The sequence below is a fragment of the Rhinoderma darwinii genome, chromosome 6, assembly GCF_050947455.1.
Source record: "Rhinoderma darwinii isolate aRhiDar2 chromosome 6, aRhiDar2.hap1, whole genome shotgun sequence".
NCBI classification, from domain to species: domain Eukaryota; kingdom Metazoa; phylum Chordata; class Amphibia; order Anura; family Rhinodermatidae; genus Rhinoderma; species Rhinoderma darwinii.
Window position 1 is genome coordinate 68,203,404 of NC_134692.1, and position 26,238 is coordinate 68,229,641.

General features: G+C 40.9%; 1 protein-coding gene across 4 annotated transcripts in view; it reads left to right on the forward strand.

Annotated features, from left to right (window-relative positions):
• The window catches only part of GULP1 (GULP PTB domain containing engulfment adaptor 1), a 590,342-nt gene that overhangs the window by 335,362 nt on the left and 228,742 nt on the right, over positions 1-26,238 (forward strand). The window contains exons 1-3 of one of the 4 annotated variants that reach the window (XM_075829912.1): positions 10,524-10,567; positions 10,999-11,120; positions 16,363-16,434. The exons of 1 other annotated variant lie outside the window; for it this stretch is intronic. In XM_075829912.1, coding sequence (XP_075686027.1) covers positions 16,407-16,434 — 28 coding nt within the window. In that variant the 5' untranslated portion in view covers positions 10,524-10,567; positions 10,999-11,120; positions 16,363-16,406. Of the gene's footprint in view, positions 1-10,523; positions 10,568-10,998; positions 11,121-16,362; positions 16,435-26,238 lie in introns of those variants that run through there. 2 more of the 4 variants (XM_075829911.1, XM_075829910.1) reach the window with 2 other exon arrangements.

The following is a 26,238-nucleotide window of genomic DNA, read 5'->3' on the forward strand; positions in this document are numbered from 1 at the left end:
TAATGCATTTTTGTTTACAGCGTTTACTGTGCAGGATAAATAACATAATAGTTTTATAGTTCACGCCTTTACATACCGAGTATGTATAGTTTATGTATTTATTTTAATAGTAAAGCACTTGATAAGGGAAAAGGGGATATAGTTAAATTTGATTTGTTTTATTTTCACTTTTTGTTTTTTAGTCCCGCTAGGGGACTTGAAGGTCCAACTGTTTCATTGCTGTTTAATACATTGCACTACCCATGTAGTGCAATGTATTAGAACTGTCAGTAGTTCACTGACAGCAAGCCTGTTAGGCTCCGGCTCCGAGCAGGGACTAATCGGCTTTTGTAATTGGCAGAACAGAAGGCCATTGTTAGACCTCCTGTTGCCATAGCAGCCATTGGCACCCCCGCAATTGCGTTGTAGGGGTGCCGATTTGCTACAAACCACTTAGGTGCAGCAATCACTTTTGATTGATGCATCTAAGGGGTTAATAGTGGGGATTGGAGCTATCTCTGGTCCCTGCCATTACAGCATGGTGTCAGCTGTAACATACAGCTGACACCCGCTGTTGATGACCCAGGCTCAGCTTCTGAGCCTGTGCCAGCTGCCTGTCGCCACTGGAAGCATTTTAATCAACATTGTTTTTTATTGAAAAAATTTTCAGTACAAATTATGCATTGCAAGGACAAGAATAACATACTCATCATCACATAAAGTTTATCAAAACAAACAACTGCATCAAAAAATTATGCTTAAGATAGAGTAATTACATATTTAATTCTTGGGCCTATAGCTTCCCAGGCAACCCCTAAGCATCATGGAAATATACAGTTCTGAGGAAGAAGCAACCACCCCCTCCATTCCTCTGTGAATCTTGTAAATCTGTGAGTTTTATATGCTATCATTTTTTCATAAGCACACGTAACATTCAGCATAGTATGAATCTCATCAATGGACGGAATGGTTGTACTCCTCCAGTATCTGGTTATTGCTAATTTGGTAGCTAATAAAAAATGAGCAACCAGCACCCTAAACTCCCTTGGTATCTCCTCAAGACCCAGTAAAAGGAGTGCCAGAGACGGTGATGTGTGCAAATTAGTTTTACATATTCGGGAAATAGTTCTGAATATCGAGGACCACAAGGACTGAAGATAAGGACATGCCCACAATATATGAAGCAGTGTGCCCCTATGTCCACATCCTCTCCAACATAGATTGGAAGAATTAGGATATATATGGCTCAACCTATCAGGCGTATAATACCAACGCAGTACCGTCTTGATAGCAGACTCGTAATGCGAGACGCATGTAAAAGTAGTAGTGATGAATTTCAAAGAGAATTTCCACTGGGATGTTTCAAAGACCTGTTTCAATTCCTTCTCCCATGCCAGGAATGGAGACGTTTTAAGAAATAAGGACTTTGAACCCATGAGTGAGTAAATAGGTCTAAGGCGGACTGGAGTACTTGATGGGGCTGACCATAGTTGAAACACCTCCTCGTTGGCTGTTAATTGAGTATAGTCTCCGGTAGATAGGAGGTGTCTTATTCTTAAATACTTATAGAAATCTTTATGGGAGATGCCATATTTGTGTGTTATATCGGAATATGGAGCTAATTGAGCCTCTTCCATCATATCATTGAGGTATACAATGCCTCTTTCTTTCCAGGGTCTCAAATCCATATCGCTTAAGGCTATGCAGAAAGTCTCGATAGGTGTTACCTTCTGAATTGAAAACTTTGTATTCGGACTACGTGAATGAAACTGTTTCCAATAATGCAAGGAAGTATGTAGAAAGTAAGGAAGAGAGGTAGGTATGGCTATGGGCATTAGTGAAGCCAATAGTAAAGCCCTCAAGTTATGGCTAGGTGCCCAAAAAGTCTCAATATGTATCCAATGTTGTGAGACATCACCTGTCCACCAGTTTCTTAAGAGCGAGACTTGAGTTGCACAAAAATAATCTTGAATATTGGGTAGACTCAAACCTCCACATTTTTTATCTCTACTCAAGATCGAGGAAGCGATTCTGGGTCTTCCCGGCTTCCAAATAAATGTATTCAACAGTTTCTGCACCTTATTGAAGAAGGAACTCGGTAGTTTAATAGGGACCGTTCTAAATATATACAGCATTTTTGGTAGAATTAGCATTTTAAAGGCCGCTATGCGACCCACCCAGGATATTTCGGATTTATTGTACAACAACATATCTTGTTCAATGGTTTTTAACAGTGGGATATAATTATATTTATATAACGCAGGTATAGAGTTAGTAACTGCTATACCTAGATAGGTAACATGGTGTGATTGCCAATCCATGGGAAACTTACATTTAAGTGATTGAGTATCCAGAGGAATGTTAAACGGTAAAATTTGAGATTTATTCTCATTAACTTTATGAAGAGATAGTGTCCCAAATTCTTTAATAATGTTTAGTGCTGTCTCTAAAGACTTCTCCGGGTGTTCCAGTGTCAGCATGATGTCATCTGCGAACAACGAAATGCGATGTTGTCTATTTCCTATGCAAACCCCAGTGATATCTTTGTTCAGTCTAATCGCTTGAGCTAGCGGTTCTATTGATAGTATGAATATCAAGGGGGAAAGTGGACACCCCTGCCTAGTCCCATTAGAAATATCAAAGTTATCTGAGAGTGCCCCATTAACATACACTCTCGCGGAAGGTGCAGAGTATAACGCCTTGATAGCCTGCAATATCCCACCTTTTATGCCCATAGTCTCCAACACCGAGAAGGCAAATGACCAACGCACTCGGTCGAACGCTTTTTCAGCATCTAGTGTCACCATCACTGAGGCTTCCTTTGAGCCCTGGACATAGTCCAATATATCCAGAACCCTTCTGGTATTCTCAGTTATTTGTCTGCCCTTCACAAATCCTACTTGATCTCCTCCTATCAGGGAGGGTATTAATGGTGCCAGTCGGTTAGCCAAAAGTTTTGCATATATTTTGAGATCTGTATTAAGTAACGATATTGGTCTAAAGTTTTGCGGGATATCTGGGGATTTCCCAGGCTTTGGAAGTGTTATGATTAGAGCTGAAAGCATTTCTTTTGGAAATGAGCCCTCTTTAAAGGCCTGTGTTAGAGTATTATGCAAATGAGGGATCAGAATATCTATAAATGTTTGATAGTAGCAATTTGTGAGGCCATCTGGACCTGGTGCTTTCTGCAAGGGAAGTGCTTTAACAATGTCTTCTATTTCCGACAGTTGTATCGGGGAATTTAGGGCCTCCAGCTGTCGTTTAGGAAGGATAGGTAGGTTTAATTTTGTTAGAAATTGGCTAATAGAAGTCACAGGGACAGATGGGGAATTTGAAGACCCATCCAAATTGTAAAGACTAGAGTAAAATTCCATAAACTCATTGGCTATATCTCGGGGGTCATATATCTTGGACTGTGTAGATCTTCGATATAAAAAGGGGATCCTAGTCTTATATGATTTTGCCTTTAACCGTTGAGCCAGTAATCTGCCTGCTTTATTATTTTGTGAGTAGTACTGGGCTTTAAGTCTGGTGAGGGATTTTTCATATTCATGTAGTAAACAATCTCTCAATTGTATTCGTAGATCTCTAAGTTGTGACACCTGTTCTGCGGATACTGAAGATTTGTTTAGATCTTCTAATGTACGGATGTTCTGCATGATATCTTGCATCTTTTTTTCCCTTTCTACCTTAGCTCTGTGTCCTAATTTAATGAATACTCCCCTGATTATGGCTTTATGAGCATTCCAAATTGTGAAGGGGCTAGTAACTGAACCCACATTTAACTGGAAGTATTCTTTTAAGGCCGATTCTATCTCAGTTCTATATTCCGTGTGGGCTAATAGGAAGGGATTACATCGCCATAAAGACGTATTGGATGCCACATAGGATTCTTCGATTTGAAGTGATATGGAGGCATGATCTGACCATTTAATAAGGTCAATGGTAGTGTTAGTAACAGTATGCAACAAGGACTTCTGTATCAAAAACATGTCTATGCGTGAATAGGTTGCATGTGCGGAGGAGAAAAATTTATAATCCCTCTCATTTTCATGGTGAATGCGCCATATGTCATATAACTCATTCGTGTGTAAAAATGCGCCCAAGGGTTGGGAGGCCGATCTCTGCTCCGCTGTAGAGTCCAGAGCCTTATCGTGGATAGTATTAAAATCTCCACACATGACTAAATGACCTTGTTGAACTTTTTTAAGTTTCCGAAAAAATTTACCCAAGAACCGGATTTGATGCTGGTTAGGGGCATACACCACCCCCAGTGTGTACAGAGTGTTGTTCAAATTGCAGACATGTATGATAAATCTGCCATTTGGATCTACAATTGTCTCAATAGACTTATGAGCGACTGTGTCTTTAATTGCCAACATTACGCCTCGTTGTTTTTTATTGTGGTGTGATTGTATAATACACGGGAACTTATAATGTTTGAGTCTATGTGCATCCTTAGCAATGATGTGCGTTTCTTGCGCACACAATACATCTCCCCTGGATTGGATAGCCTCTTTCCACATATACGAGCGTTTATGCGGACTATTCAGTCCTTTGACATTTAAAGAAAGAAATTTAAGAACCATGAGGACTATAAATACCAGATATTACTACCATCATTACATCTGCATAAAAAGCTTTAGAAGATAATCGGTACCTAGATATGCTCTCTAAGAAAAGGTACACTTCGTTGGAATAGAGACCCTTCTTTGAATTCACACCCATTACTCTGCGTACACAAAATCTTTCCGTTTTATACATCCTGCAATGCCCAAAAGAAAAAAAACAAACCTGTGAAACAATAACAAAGATGAACAAAAGAAAATGGTAAAACATATACAGCCTCATCTGCTGTATCCATAGAAACGGGTACCCACTCACGGTTACACACCGAGAGGGTCAGAGAACTCTCAATGCACCATTTGAAGTAGCGAACAGAGTTCAATGCTTGGTGCGTCTTCCATGTGTCACGGTATGCCATTCTTGATGTATATGAGTCGATGATCTTCCATTATCTCCACTTTTCTCTGGTGCTGGAAGATTCCACATCTGCAGTAATTTAGCACCTTCCTCCAGTGATGAAATAGAATGCATAGTCCCCTGGCGTAGAATCAGGATTTTGACCGGGAATCCCCAACGATATGCCACTTTTTGATCACGTAGTACGGTCGTAATGGGCGCAAGTTGCCTCCTCAAGCGTAGCGTAGCTGCAGATAGGTCCGCATATAACTTCACATGCTGATACGGAGTTGGAAGATCTTTTGTTTTCCTTGCAATATCCATAAGATACTCCTTAATGTGGAAGAAATGTATTCTCGCCAGAACATCCCTCGGCGTTGTCTCTGGCAGATGCTTTGGCCGGGGGATTCTGTGAGCTCTATCTATAATAACGTCATGCAGGGAGCACATAGGCATCATTGCTTTAATGAAGGATTGCAAATACTGTTGTATCTCCTGCTGTGTCACCTCCTCCGAGATTCCTCGAAATTTAATATTATTTCGCCTAGAGCGATCTTCCAGGTCATTGATTTTCATATGGATCTGCTCTATTTCTTCTGATAAAGCATTGTGCGAATCGACCAGATTATTATGAGAGGATGCAAAATCCGCCATTTTATTTTCCACATGATCAACTCTCACTTCTAGTTCATTAACTGTGGTGTGAATTGGTAAAAGAAGCTGTGCAAATTCTTTGTGCATGGATGCACTAAACGCTACCAACATGTCCCTCAGTAAAGTGCCAGAAGCTGGTGCATCAGTAGTGTGAAAACTCTGCAGCGTTGCATTGACATGTGCTGGGGAGGATCTCACCTCAGATAGTGAACCCGGCTGCTCCTGGAGCTTCTGCTTCTGTTGGGCAGGAGCATGAGCTTTACCATCAGCCCGCTCGGGGGAAGGGACATGCCTGTTCTCAGAGTTTAAACTACCCTCTCTCTCTGCATGCTGTCGATAGCAGCCAGCACTACTGTTTCCCTCCTCTGCTCCTACCTCTTGTGATGATTCCGGTTGCTCTTGTCTGGGCGAGGAGCACGACGGGGGAGATGTCCCAGAGTGAGAGGAAGATGGCGACCTGCCCGATTTCGCGCCTTTCACTCCCCGCTCTTTATCAAAGAAGAACTCCAGTTTCTCCTGCTTTTGATGCTGTCTCTTGCCGCGGGTCATCATCAGGGATGAATCTGCTTCACCGGGGGAAGGTTTGTAGAAAGTGAAAGTAGCTTTATACGCTGTGTCAGTCGCTCGGTGCCGGAGCTCTCTGTTCAAGCTGCCATCAGTCTCGGCTGCCAAGCCACGCCCCCCACTGGAAGCATTTTAAGCCCCGTCCTTGCTCCGGGCTTAGGGCTTAGGAGGCTTCTGTACTAGGCAGACCGAGAGGTCAGCATTAGGCCTCCAGTTGTCATTGCAGCCATCGGAGCCACGACGATCGCGTCACAGGGGGGGGGGGGGCGATTGGCTACAAACCCCTTAAATGCAGTGGTCGCTTTTGACCGCTGCATTTAAGAGGTTAATGGTGGGAATCGGAGCTAACTTCAGTCCCTGCCAATACAGCAGGGTGTCAGCTGTAACATACAGCTGAAACCCGCGGCTGATGGCACGGGCCCAGCTTCTGAGTCCATGCCATCCATTTGTCGTAAGTATGCGACAAAGTGCGAGAAGCACTACATTTCCATTATGAATACTTACGACAAATATCGGGAAGGAATTAACATCCAATCAATTTTTTTGTTTTTCATTGTCACGTTCTGAGATCCATGGCTTTTTTTACTTTTCCTCTTGATGTAGGTGTGTGAGTGCTTGTTATTTGTGTGGGACAAGTTGTTTTTTCAAAATGTATTTTTTTGGGTTACATATAATAAATTAATTAGCTTTTATTAATTTTTATTTGGGGGAAATGCAAAAAAAAAAAGCAATTCTGCTATTAAATTTACTCTAACATAGGAAGGAGTCTCCCACTGTCAGCCCGTCAAACACCTTAGATTAGTGGTTCCCAAACTTCCTGAGGCCGGGACCCACTTTTGTCTGAGAATTTTGTTTGGGACACCGCACTACTGTACTTTTCCCCATTTTGTCTGACGTATGTCAACATCATTCAAAATCAGATGACTCCCACACAGTATAATGCCCCTCTTGCTGCCCCCACATGGTATAATGCTCCATAGTGCCCCCCCCACAGTATAATGCCCCGTAGCTGCCCACACACAGGATAATGCCCCTAATGCTGCCCCCACACTGTATAATGCCCCTATAGTGCCTCCTCACACAGTATAACGCCCCTAAAGCTGCCCCCACACAGAATAGTTCTCCAAAGCTGCTCCCACACGGTATAATGTCCCCAAAGCTGCCCCGTTTAGTATATTGTCCCACAGTGGCCCCCCCTATACCTGGTATAATGCTTGAAAGTGCCTAATAAAAAAAAATACTCACCTATCCCTGTTCCCACTACGAGTAAAGGAGATCCTTCTGCTCCTCTGGTCTGTGCAGTATGCGGCTCAGCACAGACATGTGTGGTCACTACAGCACGCCTGTCTGCGCCGAGGCGCACACGGCATATATAACTCTGGAACAAGGAGCCGTCAGCTCCCTTCTCCACCATTGTATTCAACTTTATCTGCGTTCTGAGGACGAAGATACAGTGGAATATGGGACATCGGTGAGTGTCTCGTGACCCCCTAGGGGGTCGCAATCCAGTTTGGGAAACACTTCCTTAGATACTGTGCTCTCTATTTACTGTGCTATATAAGAGATATAAAGGACAGAATCAGAGATTTCTTTGATCCTGGCCATTACAGCAGGAGCCCAGTTGTCAATCACTACTGGGAAGAGAGGAAATTTTAATGAAGTACATTTACATCATATTGCGTTAAGGGGTTTGCGTAGATAAATGCAAAGTAATGCACTTAAAAGCTATGTAAACCTTTGGAGTCTTTTTTTGATTTTTTACTAAAACAGTGTATTTTAGTGTTTAGTGCAACTTTGTTATTTGTTTTTATTAAAATTTTGTTTTACTTTTTGAGATAAAGCTTCCATGCATCCTGGATACATAGAAGCTGTAGCTTGCGCTGAAACCTGAATCCGTCAGGTCAGCAGGACTGACGGCTTCAGTGACACGCAGGAACCACCTGTTATCAATCACATCTAAGTACATCTAAGTTCATAACCGGAGCCGTCAGTCCTGGCGGATTGAGGTTTCAGAGCAAGATACAGCCTCTATTATTTCTGGATACATAGAAGCTGTATCTCAAAAAGTAAAACAACAGTTTAATAAATAAAAACAATTACAAAGTTATACTAAACACAAAAATACACTGTTTTAGTAAAAAAAACATAGCCTTTAAGTATTTAATCACATATGAGGTGTTTTCTAAAATCCTACAGACCATTAAGGGCATGACCAGACATGGCGGAATTGATCTGGAATTCCGCTGCAGACAGTCCGCTGTGGAATTCCGCAGCGTACACGTTTCTCCATAGCTTTCCACACCATTTTTGTTAGGTTCGTTTACATGTTGCGGACAATTCCGCTGCGGAGCATAGGCTGCGGTGCGGAATTTGGTGTCCACAGCATACACTGGCTGTTGTGGACGTCTAGCGAACTTGTTGCGGACTCATTGCGGAATTTCTCCATTGACTTCAATGGAGAGTCAAAATTCCGCAATGAAGTCCGCAGATGTTATGTGTGCTGCGTAGCGTATTTGTTTTACGAACATGATCTTTCTTCATTCTGGCTGGACCTATGTATTTCTAGGTCTACAGCCAGACTGAAGCCCCATGCACACTAATGTAAAAACGCCCCTAATTACGGCACGGGCAGGCCCATAGAAGTCAATGGGGCTCCCGTAATTACGGGTGACTACGTTTGTGCACCCGTAATTACGGGAGCGTTGCTAGGCGACGTTAGTAAATAGTCACTGTCCAGGGTGCTGAAAGAGTTAAACGATCGGCAGTAACTGTTTCAGCACCCTGGACAGTGACTTCCGATCACAATATACATCAACCTGTAAAAAAAATAGAAGTTCATACTTACCGAGAACTACCTGCTTCTTCCTCCAGTCCGGCCTCCCGGGATCACGTTTCAGTCCAAGTGACGGCTGCAGCCAATCACAGGCTGCAGCGGTCACATGGGCTGCCGCGTCATCCAGGGAGGTTGGGCTAGATGTCAAGAGAGGGACGCGTCACCAAGGCAACGGCCGGGTAAGTATGAATTTCTTTTACTAGGGAAAGGGTTGTCCCTTCTCTCTATCCTGCACTGATAGAGAGAAGGGAAGTACTTTCACCTCAATACGCAACGGCTAGTCCGCATCAATTTAATGCCCATTTTAGGCAGAGCCGCAACAGAATCTGCAACACAGATTATGTGCGGCATTGATGCGGACAGTGGCGGAAAAAATACACCACGTCTGGTCATGCCCTAAGGGTGAATTCAAACGTGTTAGATATTTTCCACCACAGAATTTGCAGCAAATCTTTGGCAAGTTACATTTTGATTTTTTTTGCGGATTTGATATATTGCAAATGGCGAAATCCGCTATTAAAATCTGCGACAAATATGTGACATAATTTCTTTGCTGGAAATTGGAAAATCCGCAGCATGCCCTCAATTCCACAAAGATTTTTACCGCTACATGAGGAAGGGGTTTTGATACTCCTACCCACATGTAATGTATCGTATTTGCCTGCATAGTAAGGAGCATTCAAGACACTACCATGGTAATTCATTTCCATAACAGAACCTATGATCTATTGGTGTCCCACGTGGTGAGCTGTCTTCATTGCTATTTATTACATTGTAAGAGGATCGATCTGTTAATGTCATCACATCTAATGGTACATTTTCTGCATAATGTTACACTGGAGACAAGAACTAATGTCAGTGATTACAATCTGTGTACAGTGCTACAGAGATGCAAGCAATGGTAAATAAATTATATAAGTATATCTCAAATAGATAGATAGATAGATAGATAGATAGATAGATAGATAGATAGATAGATAGATAGATAGATAGGTGATAGATAGGTGATAGATAGATAGATAGATAGATAGATAGATAGATAGATAGATAGATAGATAGATAGATAGATAGATAGGTGATAGATAGATAGATAGATAGATAGATAGATAGATAGATAGATAGATAGATAGATAGATAGATAGATAGATAGATAGATAGATAGGTGATAGATAGATGATAGATAGATAGATAGATAGATAGATAGATAGATAGATAGATAGATAGATAGATAGATAGATAGATTATTAATTGTGTCATCACAACAATTAACTTTTTGTAAAAATAAAATTTTAGATTGTATTACACTTTTCTGTACTGCGGTCGTTGTTTTTGCAAGATGTATTAAAATCTGTAAATGTACAATATAGAAATATTTAGGTTTGTTATATAAAGTGTAGGTAAATACTGCCTTACCCTGGACTATAGTAAATGAATAAATATGACTTCTAATGTTACTAAATACTTTAGAAGTCTCTACCAATAAAATGCTGTGCTCAGAGTCTAGCAAGCATCTGTAAACCATTAAGACTCGCAGCAACACTTCCCGTCTCAGATTCCTGTCCTTTTGTCTGCTAAGTAAGTAGTCTCTGTTTTGTCTCGTTTTCTTTTAGGCATTTGAAAGGAATTGTGTTTGTAACGTGTTTGTAAATGAAGTTTCTAGAAATGTCGCCTTCAGAGGTCCGAGCAGTGTATTTTTGTCTCCCATTAACCCATACTTGTTGTTAGGGAATCACATGTTTCAGTGATCTGGATTTCTACACCAATAACATGGCAGCATGCCAACATCATTTTCCACCGAGAATCTGGAAAATAGTAGTTCCATGTAAAGAGAAGGATTTGCTTATTAGGTTTAGACACCACAGTTTTTGATATATATATTTTTTTTAACTGAACGGAAATATTTATTCACTTTTAAATGAGTATGTCAGCGTGTTTAGATACGAGGCTTGTGATACTTGAATAAACAGAATCCACTGATAAACAGAGAATTGGGTCATGTTTTTCAGATTGGTGATTTGCTGTGTTGAAGTACAGTATGCTGAATGCTAAATGTTAAGCTAAATGAGAACTCTATTCATGGAATGAGAACAGAAATATCAGAGACTTCAGAATGCTAACAAAACCAGCAGTTGAGTATTTAACTACGGATTTATAATGTGCTGCTTTTTTATCACTTCATATTCACTCAATGTAACAAAGGAGAACAGCAATGTCCCTGTTACCTTGAAAGAACACATTTCAGAAACTTGGGGCGTGAAAATTGCAAGTCTTTCATTTTTTTATTATGAAAATCTTACTTCTGAGTACAGAAAAGAGCAATCCCAGATGAAAGAAAGCCTGTACGATGTGCTCTGCAGTGCAGGTCCCCCTAAGTACAAGCCCCTCCACTTGTGCTTCACCCATCAGGAAATGGCACAGAACTAAGTTACTGCCATTGTAGTAGTATAGTGGCCACTCTGTAATACAATTCTAACTACGATATATATGTTGTCCCACTAGTAAGTCCTGAGTTAACTGTGGCTTGGAGATCAAGGGGGAGATTTACTTAGAATTGCGTTGTTCAGTGTAAAACCAAACTAGGTTGGAGTAAGATGCACTACATTTATGAAGACGTGCATTACTCCTAATAAATTTGGCCTATCTTTGCTTGTCTGTGCTCTGGAAATGCAAATCTACGCCTGCTATGAGCTGGGGTAGATTTGCTCTATAATTTGCGCTAATTTCTAGCATAAGTTTAAAGTAAATCTTTCGGTCCGTGGGAGAACGCGCTTTTCCCGCTAAGTGGGAGCTTCTGCTTTTGAAAGTGGTGGTAGAAGCTCAAAATGGTAAAAAGTTGCAAATCTTTGAGCAAATATGACATGTGCTATACTTTGAAACTTTTTTAACACCACAAATGTAATGTAAAGCTGTTGTTAAATTGCCTCCCTAGTGTTTTTCTTTCCTTTCAGGACAGAGATAATATTCAAAAAATCTGAAAGGAAACTGGAAAATATCATTTAGAATATTGAAAAGAAATCTATTTACCCTGAATTTTCTAAAGACACACAAAAGAGACGAGCTAGCTTCAACGGAGTTCTAAAAAGACTGCAAGTGCATCAGATTTAATACGCTTTGATTTATACAGCAAAGCTCAGTATTACTTCCCTTAGCGGCTTCTAATTGAATTGACAGCCATTGTGGCCCTGATCACTTAGTATATTAGGAGCCATGGTCACACCAGTGGCTCTCTATGCTTTAATTTAGAGAGATGGTAGGGGACAGTGTTTGGCGTAGTGGTATATAGTGGGTGGGAAGGCCTGGCAAGTATTGTCTTTTTTTGATTATATATATATATATATATATATGTATTTATTTATTTTTATAAATTATGCAAACTAGAATTGTTTCATGGAATGTGAGAGGGACAAATGATAACAGGATAAGCGATTTGCCATCTTAAATATCCTTAATATTTTTCACCTTTATAATATGTCTTCAAGAGACATATTTAATGGACCAAAGTTCAGTTTACTTCCAGGATGGAATGGTTTCAACCTTACGTATGAAATACCAGTCTTGACTGGTATTTCATACCAGTTAACTGGTATTTCATACCATATATGGACAGTGACCTCAGGAGTAGTGCGGGAGACCCAGGCAGAATGCCAAATGATGGTCTGTCCGGGACTCCAGCGATATGCAATGTGCCAGCCACTTGCGGTCATGCACTTGATAACACACCGACACGAACAGCACAGGAAGAAAGCCCTCAATCCTCATGGGGCCGTGTCGGTGCGTCATCAGTATTAGGGAAACGACAGGACTTCTGGCGCCAATTGACTGTGTTTGAACTGAACGATTCAGTACATAATTAAAAATGAAAGTATATTAGTAAGTGACTTCTTTTCACGATAAAATATAAATCCAAAGCAATTTTTTTGTCCTCGGATAATCCCTTTAACTAAGCAGTTATTGGTTAGTTTTCATCACGTGGCCCAGATTACCTCAGTTCATTGGACTACTTTTAAAAGTAGGCCAATAACCTTAGGTAAGCGGCCATCACAAAATGTAAACTAACCAATGACAGCTTAGAGCTGTCACTGCTTAGTTTACTGAGCCTTGTAAGTGGCGCAGCATCACCCGTGATGCGCCAGACTTTTGGCTAATCTCGTGTGTGTGTGCCACTATGAACCTAGTGCTGGACTCCTTTAGATACAAAGGAATCCCCGCGCTAGGAGTTACTAGCGTCGGGCCGGGATCACCATTTATGTTTGCTGTTGAGGCAAGCATGGTCTTTTCTGATCGAGCCTGCTCCAATTGAATGATGTCAGATGGTGTGATGACGTTTATTTATGTGCTGGATGCCCTAGGCAGTGCACACCCAGTGCCTAGTGGCAAATATGGGGCTGGTTATGGATATAGACAGGTCATTGCTTTCAGCTAGGAAGGCCGTTTTGCCGTTCTGGATCTCTCATAGGATACCAGTAAATTTGCAATGGTTATCTCGTTTAAGTGTAATCGATCAAATTGAGATATTGTACTTTGACTCATTAAATAATATGGATACATTTATAGACATCTGGAGTCCATGGTTAGGAACTCTGAAATATAATGTTGTGCCTAGCTTGGGTTTATTTGGGGAGCAATAATTTGATGTGATTATTATATTTTGGTTTTTTTCTGTGTTTTTTCCTTTTTTCTCTGTGCTTAATTTATACTAAAGATTGTGGGAAAAAAAATATCTTTACAGGTGGCATATCCTCTTTAAATTATAATATTTTGGCTGCCTGCAGTTGGCATTTGAGTAAGCTTTTGAGCTTACAGAAGTTGAATTTATTTTTTTGTTTAGGCGAGCTGTAAATATCTTCATTCAGGAAACTACCTAATTTTATGGCTGCAGGAGACAAGATTTTATAATTTTATAATGTTGTTCAATTCTGACTTTCATAAAGATATATCATGATATCAAACAGCATAACACTATACCACAAAGGAGTTACTGCATCCAGTTTGCGTCTAAAATTAAATATCTACTTTTGAACATTACATTACAGTTTACATGTAGATAAAACCTACATAGAACCATGAGTAACTGAATAGTTTCCTTTACTTACCTTGAGTTGCATTATATCCTATATTCCAAGTAATGTATTTAGATTCCTAGTTGCTGCTCGGACCCCATCACTGTGCTCACAAATACATCCCTGCTTAAAGAGGCTCTGTCACCAGATTTTGCAACCCCTATCTGCTATTGCAGCAGATAGGCGCTGCAATGTAGATTACAGTAACGTTTTTATTTTTAAAAAACAAGCATTTTTGGCCAAGTTATGACCATTTTCGTATTTATGCAAATGAGGCTTGCAAAAGTACAACTGGGCGTGTTGAAAAGTAAAAGTACAACTGGGCGTGTATTATGTGCGTACATCGGGGCGTTTTTACTACTTTTACTAGCTGGGCATTCTGATGAGAAGTATCATCCACTTCTCTTCAGAACGCCCAGCTTCTGGCAGTGCAGATCTGTGACGTCACTCACAGGTCCTGCATCGTGTCGGCACCAGAGGCTACAGTTGATTCTGCAGCAGCATCAGCGTTTGCAGGTAAGTAGCTACATCGACTTACCTGCAAACGCCGATGCTGCTGCAGAATCATCTGTAGCCTCTGGTGCCGACACGATGCAGGACCTGTGAGTGACGTCACAGATCTGCACTGCCAGATGCTGGGCGTTCTGAAGAGAAGTGGATGATACTTCTCTTCAGAACGCCCAGCTATTAAAAGTAGTAAACACGCCCCGATGTACGCACATAATACACGCCCAGTTGTACTTTTACTTTTCAACACGCCCAGTTGTACTTTTGCAAGCCTCATTTGCATAAATACGAAAATGGTCATAACTTGGCCAAAAATGCTCGTTTTTTAAAAATAAAAACGTTACTGTAATCTACATTGCAGCGCCTATCTGCTGCAATAGCAGATAGGGGTTGCAAAATCTGGTGACAGAGCCTCTTTAAGTGAGACCCTATGATGACACTATGATGAAGTGTACCCCTCTGCAATGCATTAAAGGGGTATTCTCAACCTAAACATTTATGACATATCAACAGTATATGCCATAAATGTATGATAGATGCGGGTCCCAGCACTGGTACCCACACCGGTTTCCCCCCTTATCCCGCCTTGTGAGGCCGCTTGCTCAACTGTTTCGGTAACTCCCATAGGAATGAATAGAAACGTGCACATGTGAGGCCACCTCTCTATTCTGTCTCCTGGTCTGGAGGTATGTGCGAGTCCCAGAGAAGTCCCGTGGATAGTCCATAGTTTAAGTTGGGAATACCCATTTAAGGAAAAGTGTTTGTAATAATAACCAAAATATGTTTATTTTATGTACATTTTATGCCTAATACAAGTGTCTGACTAGAATTATATATAGGGCCAGGGCTACACGACTTTGATTGAGAATTGCGGTAAAATCACAAGTGACCTTGCAACCATTGTAAAATTTTGCTTGTGCCATTTTTCCATAGGGAAGCACTTGGTGGTGTCACTTAGTAGCCCTAGACTCATAGTAAAAAGGAATAAAATAAAGCATAATTTTTAATTCTAGAGTTAGGGCACATTCACATGTGGTTGAATTGCTGTTGAATTCCACTTCGGACAGTCCGCAGTGGAATTCTGCAGCAGCCGTTTTTTTCATTTATTTTTATACATTTTTAGGTAAGTTAGTTCAGACTTTACAGAAAATAACTGTGCGGAAATTAGGCTGCGGTGCAGAATTTTCCCTCCGCAGCATGCTCATTACATTGCGGAGAAGAAGCGGAATTTCACTGCAGATTTCAGCCTTTGCAATGCAAAAACTGAAATCTGTGGCAAGTCCGGTGTGATATCTGCAACGTCTGAATTACCTGTCAAATATGCAAACGTTGGTGCAGATTCGTTGCGTAATTGCCCCAAATCTGCACAAACATTTGCAGCGGAAAAATTCTGCCACGTCTGAACGTGCCCTAAGGATGTCGACATAGTAATTTGAGATCTTATAATTTGCAGGACGAGGTGCCGTTTTTAATGGAACCATTTGGGGTACATGTACAGAATTTCCCCTCCGCAGCATGCTCGTGATGTTGCGGAGAAGAAGCGGAATTTCACTGCAGATTTCAGCCTTTGCAATGCAAAAACTGAAATCAGTGGCAAGTCTGCTGTGATATCTGCAACGTCTGAATTACCTGTCAAATATTCAAATGTTGGTGCAGATTTGTTGCGTAATTGCCCCAAATCTGCACCAACATTTGCAGCGGAAAAATTCTGCCACATCTGAACCTGCCCTTATGAATAAAACTGCATGTATGTGGCATGCTCACACGTATGCTTCACATCATTAATATATCTGTTTCATTTAGTTTTAGAAAAAAAGAAGCACAGGCTGAATTTTTCAGTACGCAACATGAATCGGGCATTTAGCAGGAAGAAAGGTAAGCAGTTTTATAAGTTAAAATAGCAGATTCCTCTACTTATGATCAAGAAAGGTCAAGTGTTTTCTCTTGAAACTGACGGATCCAAATCATACTAATTATCGTGGCTAATATTACATTAACCGAATGACAATATGTTACTGAACAAGTCCTTACATAGTATAGCAAATTAATGCTTTGTATGATTGTAATCAATCCTTCTATTTAAAATTAGTATATTTAGAGACAGTTACATTATCATGGAAATGCTACATGAATATTCAGATGTCTCTGTTCAATATTTGCGGCAGTTGTAGAGAATTAAATTACATGCACAAGTAGAATGTTGTATCAGCGATAATTATTTCTAATTCTGCGTTAAAACCTGCAACTTCTCCAAGGTTTCATCGAATTTCTCCAATACTTTTCTGATAATGTATATCACAGTCTATAATGGAGATGGAAAGTTATTATATGCATATAAAAGCATAGAAATTTTTGTCTCTATTATACTGTAAATACCTTTTCATTGTCATCTGCATCATGTCATATAGTTGTGATTGACTGCATGTGAAGTACGAATCCCATATAATTCTCGAGTTAAAAATTTTGTAGAATGGCAGGAATGCCAACATAAATAGGGGAAAAAGACTGGTCTTGGTCAACAACATAATATTAATTATTTAGCAGATAATAAATGATCAAGGGCAGGTATTACAGGTTCAGGTCCTATAACAGTGAGGGATAACTGAAAATAGGTTTCTAAAAACTGGACATAGCCATAGCCATAGCGTGACTTTTGAAGCAGGCAGAATATTGGTATTGAAGCAGGTAGAAGACTGACATTGAAGCAGGCACAAGACTTGTATATAAAAAAAAAACAATAGAAACGTGGAATAGAGAGGACAAAATAGAGTCCAATCTTATCTCCCAGCTTTTGGTCTTTATTTTTTCTTTATTTATTTTTTTAATTAAAGGGTTTGTAAACCTTTGAATATAATTTTTGTATTGCTCAAATGCATATAAAATAAAAAATGAAGTAATACCTACCATTTTATGTATACAGCTCCTATGAAGACCAATAAAAAAAATCATAGCTTCGTTGGACTAGTCCAAAAGCTTTCAACTACGGTCATACTAAACATTGCAGTATAAGCACATACATTTTCCATATTTTTTTTCTAAATTGCAGGAAGCTTCTACTCATATATACGTACATGGTATAAGGTCGACCCACAAGCACTTAGCATGTTTATCTTTACTTATATTGGTTGTCCTCAGGTTTAGCCAGAGCATTGTTAAGAGTGGCTACTTTGGTGAACTTAATACCATTGCAGAGAATGCACCTAATCCAGGAGTCACATGATGATCAGCTCCCCATCAGCGGAGCTACCTAACAAGGGGACTGTCCTGATGCGTAAACCATTTTTTAAAGGGCATGTTCACTTGTGGCGTATTTGCACTACAGAATCTGGAGTGCAAATCCACAGCAATTAACAGTACATTATAAGTGGAAGGGGTTTTCCAAATCCCATCTACTGTATATATAGCGTAAAAAATCCTCACTGAAAGCAGAGTATGCTGCAGATCCATAAAATGCACAGTCTGTTGCGGAGAAGCAGAAAATTTTCTGCGAGACCCGCCACGTCTGGATGCACCCTCACGTATTAGGATTTTGTGGCAAACTCTGCAATGGAAATTGTCAGCCACATCTGAACATGCCCTTATCGGTAATTAGGTGCAAGCATCCCAATAAACATAAATATATGAGTCCACTTACATTAACATATTCAAATTTTGTCACATTGATCTGGAACTTTTGCATAAATAAAAAGTTAGAAGGCTATGTAAACCTTTGAACCCATTTTTTTATTTTTTTGTATATAAAACAATGTTTTAGGTAAATTAAAGCAACTTTTAGGGCAAAGCCACACGTGGCGGAATTGCTCTTGAAGTCTGCAGCTGTCCTGCACATGTTATGTGTGGTGCGGATGCGTCTTGCTTTTTTGACATGACATTTCTTCATTCTGGCTGGACCTATGTATTTCTAGGTCTACAGCCAGACTGAGGAAGTCAATGGGGCTCCCGTAATTACGGGAGCGTTGCTAGGAGACGTCAGTAAATAGTCACTGTCCAGGGTGTTGAAAGAGTTAAGCGATCGGCAGTAACTGTTTCTGCACCCTGGACAGTGACTACCGATCCCAATATACAGCAACCTGTCAAAAAAATAGAAGTTCATACTTACCGAGAACTCCCTGCTTCTGTCTCCAGTCCGGCTTCCCAGTATGACGTTTCAGTCTAAGTGACGGCTGCAGCCAATCACAGGCTGCAGCGGTCACATGGACTGCCGCGTCATCCAGGGAGGTCGGGCTGGATGCCGAAAGAGGGACGCGTCACCAAGACAACGGCCGGTAAGTATGAAATTCGTTTACTTTCACTAGGGAAAGTGCTGGCCCTTCTCTCTATCCTGCACTGATAGAGAGAAGGGAAGCACTTTTACCGCAGTCCGCAGCAGCTAGTCCGCATCAATTTACTGCACATTTTGGGCAGATCCGCCGCAGAATCTGCAACACAGATTCTGTGCGGCATTGATGCGGACAGTTGCGGAGGAAATCCGCCACGTGTGAGCATGCCCTTAAATTGACTTTCATTGAATTTTTTTTTTACTTTTTAAAATACAACTTCGACTGAACGCTGGTCTCAGACACATAGGATCCAGCTAATAATGAACACATCTAAGTTCATGAAAATATGTAAATAAACAATAAAGAATATGTTCTATAGCAATTTCCTTAACCCCTTAAGGTCTAAGCCTATTTTGGCCTTGTGGACACAGCCAATTTTTGCACATCTGATATGTGTTACTTTATGTGGTAATAACTCCAGAATGCTTTTGCCTATCCAAGCGATTCTGAGATTGTTTTCTCGTGACATGTTGTACTTTATGATACTGAAAAAATGTTAGAGAAAATTTGCAAAAATCTGCATTTTTCTAAATTGTAATGTATCTGCTTGTAAAACAGATAGTAATACCGCACAAAATAGTTACTAGTTAACATTTCCTATATGTCTACTTTATGTTTGCATCGTTTTTTGAACGTGCTTTTATTTTTCTAGGACGTTACAAGGCTTAGAACTTTAGCTGCAATTTCTCACATTTTCAAGAAAATTTCAAAAGGCTATTTTTTCAGGGACCAGTTCAGTTCTGAAGTGGCTTTGAGGGCCTTATATATTAGAAACCCCCTATAAAACACCCCATTTAAAAAACTACACACCTCAAAGAATTCAAAACAGCATTCAGAAATTACTTGAACCCTTTAGGCATTTCACAAGAAATAAAGCAAAGTAGAGGTGAAATGTACAAATTTCAATTTTTTTTTACGAAATTCATTTGTAATACAGTTTTGTCTGTAACACAGAAGATTTTACCAGAGAAATGCAACTCAATATTTATTGCCCAGATTCTGCAATTTTTAGAAATATCCCACATGTGGTCCGAGTGCGGTAATGGACTGAAATACCGGCCTCAGAAGCAAAGGAGCACCTAGTGGATTTTGGGGCCTCTATTTTATTAGAATATATTTTAGGCACCATGTCAGGTTTGAAGAGGTCTTGTGGTGCCAAAACAGTGGAAACACCCCAAAAGTGACCCCATCTTGGAAACTACACCCCTCAAGGAATTTTTCTAGGGGTATAGTTAGCATTTTTAGCCCACAGGTTTTTTGCTAAATTTATTGGAACTTGTCTGTGAAAATGAAAATCTACTTTCTTTCTGAAAAAACATACGATGTTTTCATTTTTACAAGGAATAAAGGAGAAAAAGCACCCCAACATTTGTAAAGCAATGTCTCCCGATTACGGCAATACCCCATATGTGGTAATAAACTGCTGTTTGGACCCACGGCAGGGCTCAGAAAGGAACGAGGGCCATTTGGATTTTGGAGCGCAGATTTTGCTGGAATGGTTTTCGGTGCCATGTCGTGTTTGCAAAGCCCTGGAGGGACCATAAAAGTGGAAACTCCCCAAAAGTGACCCCATTTTGGAAACTACACCCCTCAAGGAATTTTTCTAGGGGTATAGTTAACATTTTGACCCTACACGGTTTTTGCTGAATCTATGGAAATTATGCCGTGAAATTGAAAATCTAAATTTTTTCTAATAAAATGTCGTTTTAGCTCAGATTTTTTCATTTTTACAACAGATAGAGGAGAAAAAACACCCCAATATTTGTAAAGCAAACTCTTCTGAGCACAGCAATACCCCATATGTAATAAACTGCTGTTTAGACACATGGCGGAAGTTAGAAAGGATGGAGCGCCATTTGACTTTTGGAGCTCAAGTTTTGCTGGAATGGTTTGCGGCCCCATGTCACATTTGCAAAGCCACTGAGGGGCCAAAATAGTGCAAACCCGGCAAAAGTTACCCCATTTGGGAAACTATACCCCTGGTGGAATTTATGTAGCGTTATAGTGAGCATTTTGACCCCACAGTTTTTTTGCTGAATTATTGGGATTATGCAGTGAAAATGAAAATCTACATTCTTTCCACTAAAATGTTGAATTGTTTTCATTTTCACAAGGAATAAAGGAGAAAAAGCGCCCCAATAATTGTAAAGCAATTTCTCCCGAGTACGGCAATACCCTATATGTGGTTATAAACTGCTGCTTGGCTCAGAATGGTAGGAGTGCTACTTGGCATGTAGATTTTGGTTGATTGTTTTTTGGGCGCCATGTCGCATTTGCAGAGCCCCTGAGGTACCCGTACAGTAGAAACCCCTGAGAAGTGACTCCATTTTTTAAACTTTACCCTTCAGGGTAATCATCTAGGGGTGTACTGAGCATTTTGATCTCACAGGTGTTACATAGATTGTATTAGAATCAGGCAGTGAAAATGAAAAAAAAATTTTTTTCCCAAAAAGATGTCGTTTTGCACCAAATTTTTTTTCCCCACAAGGGGTAATTGGAGAAAAAACAACACCTAATTTGTTACCCAATTTCTCCCGAGTACGGCAATACCCCATGTGTGGCCCTAAACTGCTGTTTGGGCACATGGCAGAGTTCAAAATGGAAGGAGTGCCATGTGGCTTTTAGAGCACAGATTTTGCTGGACTGGTGTAGGGGCGCCATGTCGCATTTGCAGAGCGCTCTTAGGTACCAGAGTAGAGTGTAAAACCATGAGAAGTGACACTATTTTGTAAATTACACCCCTCAAGGCATTTATCATTTGCCTGGACATATGACAGGGCTTAGGAGTGAAAGGAGCATGTGAGGCCTATTTTGGTGATTTTCGCAGCATTAGCCCACAACGGCAGGGCTCTGGGGTCAAATAGTAAAACAAACCCCCAAGTAGTGACCCCCATTTTGGAAACTGCACCCCTGAAGGCATTTTATTAACGGGTGTAGTGAGCATTTTGACCACACAGGTTTTTTTTTTTTCTATTAGAAATGAATGCTCAGTGGATGGTGCAAAGTGAAAATTGCAAATTTCCACAGGTATGTGCCATTTTAGTGCACAATATTTTGTGCCCAGTTTTTGCCACTGAAGACAAATACCTCAAACTGTTAAGCGGGTTCTCACGGGTATGGTGATGCCATATATGTGGACGCACACTGCTGCTTGGGCACGCTGCAGGGCTCAGAAGGGAGGGAGCGCCATTTGGCTTTTGGAGCGTGGATTTTGCTCGCTAGTTGTTCTGTTTGGGGTTTTGCTGGTTTTTCAGTTTATGATGTGGGGGAATATGTAATCTGTGCGGAGAACATCAGGGGTGTAATAAGAGGGTATAATAATGCGGTAAAGAAATAATAATCCGCAGATATGTGGCAGGTGTCACACTGATAAATGGCGCCCGATCTTATCCGCTTTTGGACACTTTGCACATTTTGCATCGCCATATTCTTCTTTATTTTTTCTCCCCCGGAGCTGGGTGAGGGCTTATTTGTTGCGGGACAATCTGTAGATTTCATTGGCACCATTTTGGGGTGCATGCGATTTTTTGATCACTTTGTATTTCATTTTTTTGGCAAGCAAGGCGACCAAAAACCTGCAATTCTGATGTTTTTTATTATTATTTTTTTTACGGCGTTCGCCATGCACTATGAATGACAATTTTACGTTATTCTGCGGGTCGGTACGATTACGGCGATACCATATATATATAGTTTTTCTTATGTTTTGCAGCGTCTGCACGATAAAATCACTTTTGTTTCAAATAATTTATTTTTTGTGTCACCATTTTCTGAGAGTCATAACTTTTTTATTATTCCGTCAAAAAAGCGGTGGGAGAGCTTGTTTTTTGCCGGACGGGCTGCGTTTTTTAATGGTATAATTTTGGGGTACATGCAACTTTTAGATCCCTTTTTTTATTCTGTTTTGCAAGGGGTCGTGACTAACAAACAGCGATTCTGGAATAGTTTTTTATTTAATTTTTTTACTGTTTTCACCGTACGAGTAAAATAGCGTGATATTTTTATAGTTTGGGTTGTTACGGATGCGGGGATACCACATATGTGTACTTTTTTATGTTTTTTGTTTTTTCCTATAATAAAAGACTTATAGTGTTTTTTACTTTTTTACAACATTTTAATTAACTTGTTTTAACTTTTTTTTGTGTCCCACTAGGGAACTTGAAGGCATGAAGCCCTGATCGCTATTCTAATACACTAATACACTGCAGTACCTACATAGTGCAGTGTATTAGAGCTGTCAGCTATTCACTGACAGCAAGCCTCCCGGCGGGGCCTAATAGGCTTCCGTACTAGGAAGCGATTGTTAGGCTATGGTTGCCATAGCAACCATCGGAACACTCGCGGGTGCCGATGGTTATTAGCAACCATAGGGTACGATCTAATCACTTAGATGCAGCGATAGCTGCATCTAAGGGGTTAATCGGCCGAATCGGAGCCTTGCTCCGGTCCTGGCCGTTAGGGCACGATGTCAGCTGTGACAAACAGCTGACACCCGCGCCCGTGGCAACCATCGTGGTTGCCGACAGGCTACAAGCCACTTCGATGCATCGATCACGTTTATCGATGCATCGAAGGGGTTAATCGGCCGGATCGGAGCCTAGCTCTGGTCCTGGCCATTGCAGACGGGCGTCGGACAGCTGATTCCCGGCGGTGATAACGCTGGCTCAGCTTCTGAGCCAGCGTCATCACATACACACGTCATAGAGCTGTGATTGGTCAGTCTGCTTTGACTGACCAATCACAGCGATCGCCGGCAGGAGACCGCTGTGAATGGTCCCCTGCCGTCTTACTGTGCCGATCAACTGTCATAAACAGTTGACGGCACAGTTCTGTCACCTTGTCCTTTGACAGGGTGACAGTTTTTAGCCAGGACGCACCGGTACGTCCCTGTGGCTTAAAGCACTTCAATGCAGGACGTACCGGTGCGTCTTGGTGCGCTAAGGGGTTAAAGGGGTTGTCCGAGATACCATCATATTTTTAAAAACCCCTTTAATGCATGTAAGTTATAAATGTAAATACATTTGTAATATACTAACGTTTTCCAAAGTGACCCCGTTTCCAGATCCTGCCGACGGGAACTTGACTGGCGACGTCACTCTCTGCTTTGGCTCTCCTGCTTTGTTGATCTTGAATTCTTTGCCGGGTATACGACACGTCACTTGTGACGTGGTGTATATCGGCTTGTTCTGTTGTAACGTGCATGTGCGGCCCCTGCTGTTATCTCGAGAACAGCAGGAACCGCGAGAACAGCATTGACAGCGCATGTGCTTTACGGGCTGTGAAGCAGAACAAGTCGATATACACCACGTGACAAGTGACGTGTCGTATACCATCCGAGGTCTCTCTGGTTCGAGACCATGTGATCGGGATACGACACGACAGTGGAGGAGGCTGAAAACGTGACGTCAGAGCTCATGTGATCAGAAGGAAAAGGCAGCCAGAGCAGAGAACAGAAGCAAGATTGCACGGGTAAGTATATTATACAATTGTAAATATGTGCAATGTGGTTTTAAATGTATTAAAAAAAAAAAAATCTCGGACAACCCCTTTAAAGGAATTCTAAATGTAGAAAATACACCAAACATGGATACAAAACCATCCCAGCAATCCCTCCTTTAAGCCCTCCGCAGCCATTTTTCGGATTTTCACTTTTGTATTTTCCTCCCCACCTTCCAAAATCCATAACTTTTGTATTTTTCCATCAATATTGCTATATGAGGGCTTGCTTTTTCGTTACCAGTTCTAATAGCTTTTTAATTTTTTTACATTGTGCTTGCGGGAAAATGGGCAAAGTTATTTTTTTGAGCTTTTAATTTTAAATTTTTTTTTATTTGTTAAAAAAACTTTATTTTACTGTTTTTTACTTGTGCCCCTAGGGACTTTAACCAGCGATCGTTAGATCGCTTGCACGATATACTGCAATACTAATGTATTGCAGTATATCGTGATTCTGAGGGCATGTTCAGACGTGGCGGAATTCTGCAGACACTATCCGCATTCATGCCGCACATAATCTGCGTTGCAGATTCCATTGCACCTTTGCCTAAAATGTGAAGTAAAATGCTGCGGATTAGTAGTTGCGGGTTCAGGTGAAGAGTACATCCTGTTCTCTTTTAAAACATTCCATCTCAGTCTGGCTATAGACCTGGAAACACATAGGTCCAGCTAGAATGATGAAATATCTTGTTCGCGAAAGCAATCCGCAACGCAACACACATAACATCTGTGGATTTCATTGCGTAATTTTGCAACTCCATTGAAGTCAATGGAGAAATTACGCCACAAGTACGCATCAAGTCCGCAACAGCCAGTGTATGCTGCGGACACCAAATTTCTCACTTCCACCTATGGTCCGCAGCGGAGTTGTCCGCAACATCTACACGAAGATAACTAAAAAGGTGTGGAAACCAATGGACAGACTGTCTGCTGCGGATTTCCACAGCAATTCTGCCATGTGTGAACGTGCCCTGACAGTCTCCTATGAAGCCCTGCCGGTTGTCCACTCTCCCATACTGTAATCATGTTTTCAGTACGGGACAGTAGTTCCACGGAGAGGCAGGGACTCCTAGCGTTGTACATAAGTATGATGCTAGGAGCCCGGCTACCTGCAGTGTGTTCGGTACGGGACTTGCGGCCGAAATAGGTTCTGTCCTTTACGGACCGAACATGCTCGTGTGAATCCAGCCTTACAATGGCCGCTCGGTCTGCCATGTATGAGAGCCTATTGGGCCCTTATAGGCTGCTTGTCAATGTAAAACTGACAGGCATAATACATTGCAATACAGGTATATTGTGATGTTGCGGCCAATAGCTGTAAAAAAAATCAATGCCAGAATTGCTGTTATGGATCTATGAATCTGGATAAACCAAAATAATAATTTTTTGTATTTTTTTGTGCAAAAGTAGTCATAAGTTTGGTATTAACTTATATAAGTTTGGTATTACCATTATCGTACTGACCCGCAGAATAGCATGTCATTTATGGCGATGGCGAGCACCGTAAAAACAAAACCCCAAAAAATCAGTGGTGGAATTGCTCATTTTTTTAAATTCCTCTCAGAAAAAAATAATAATAAAAGTTATACAATACATTACATGCACCCCAAATGGTTCCATTAAAAACGACACCTCGTCCTGCAAATTATAAGATCTCAAACTACTATGTCGACATCCTTAGGGCACGTTCAGACGTGGCAGAATTTTTCCGCTGCAAATGTTTGTGCAGATTTGGGGCAATTACGCAACGAATCTGCACCAACGTTTGCATATTTGACAGGTAATTCAGACGTTGCAGATATCACACCGGACTTGCTACAGATTTCAGTTTTTGCATTACAAAGGTTGAAATCTGCAGTGAAAT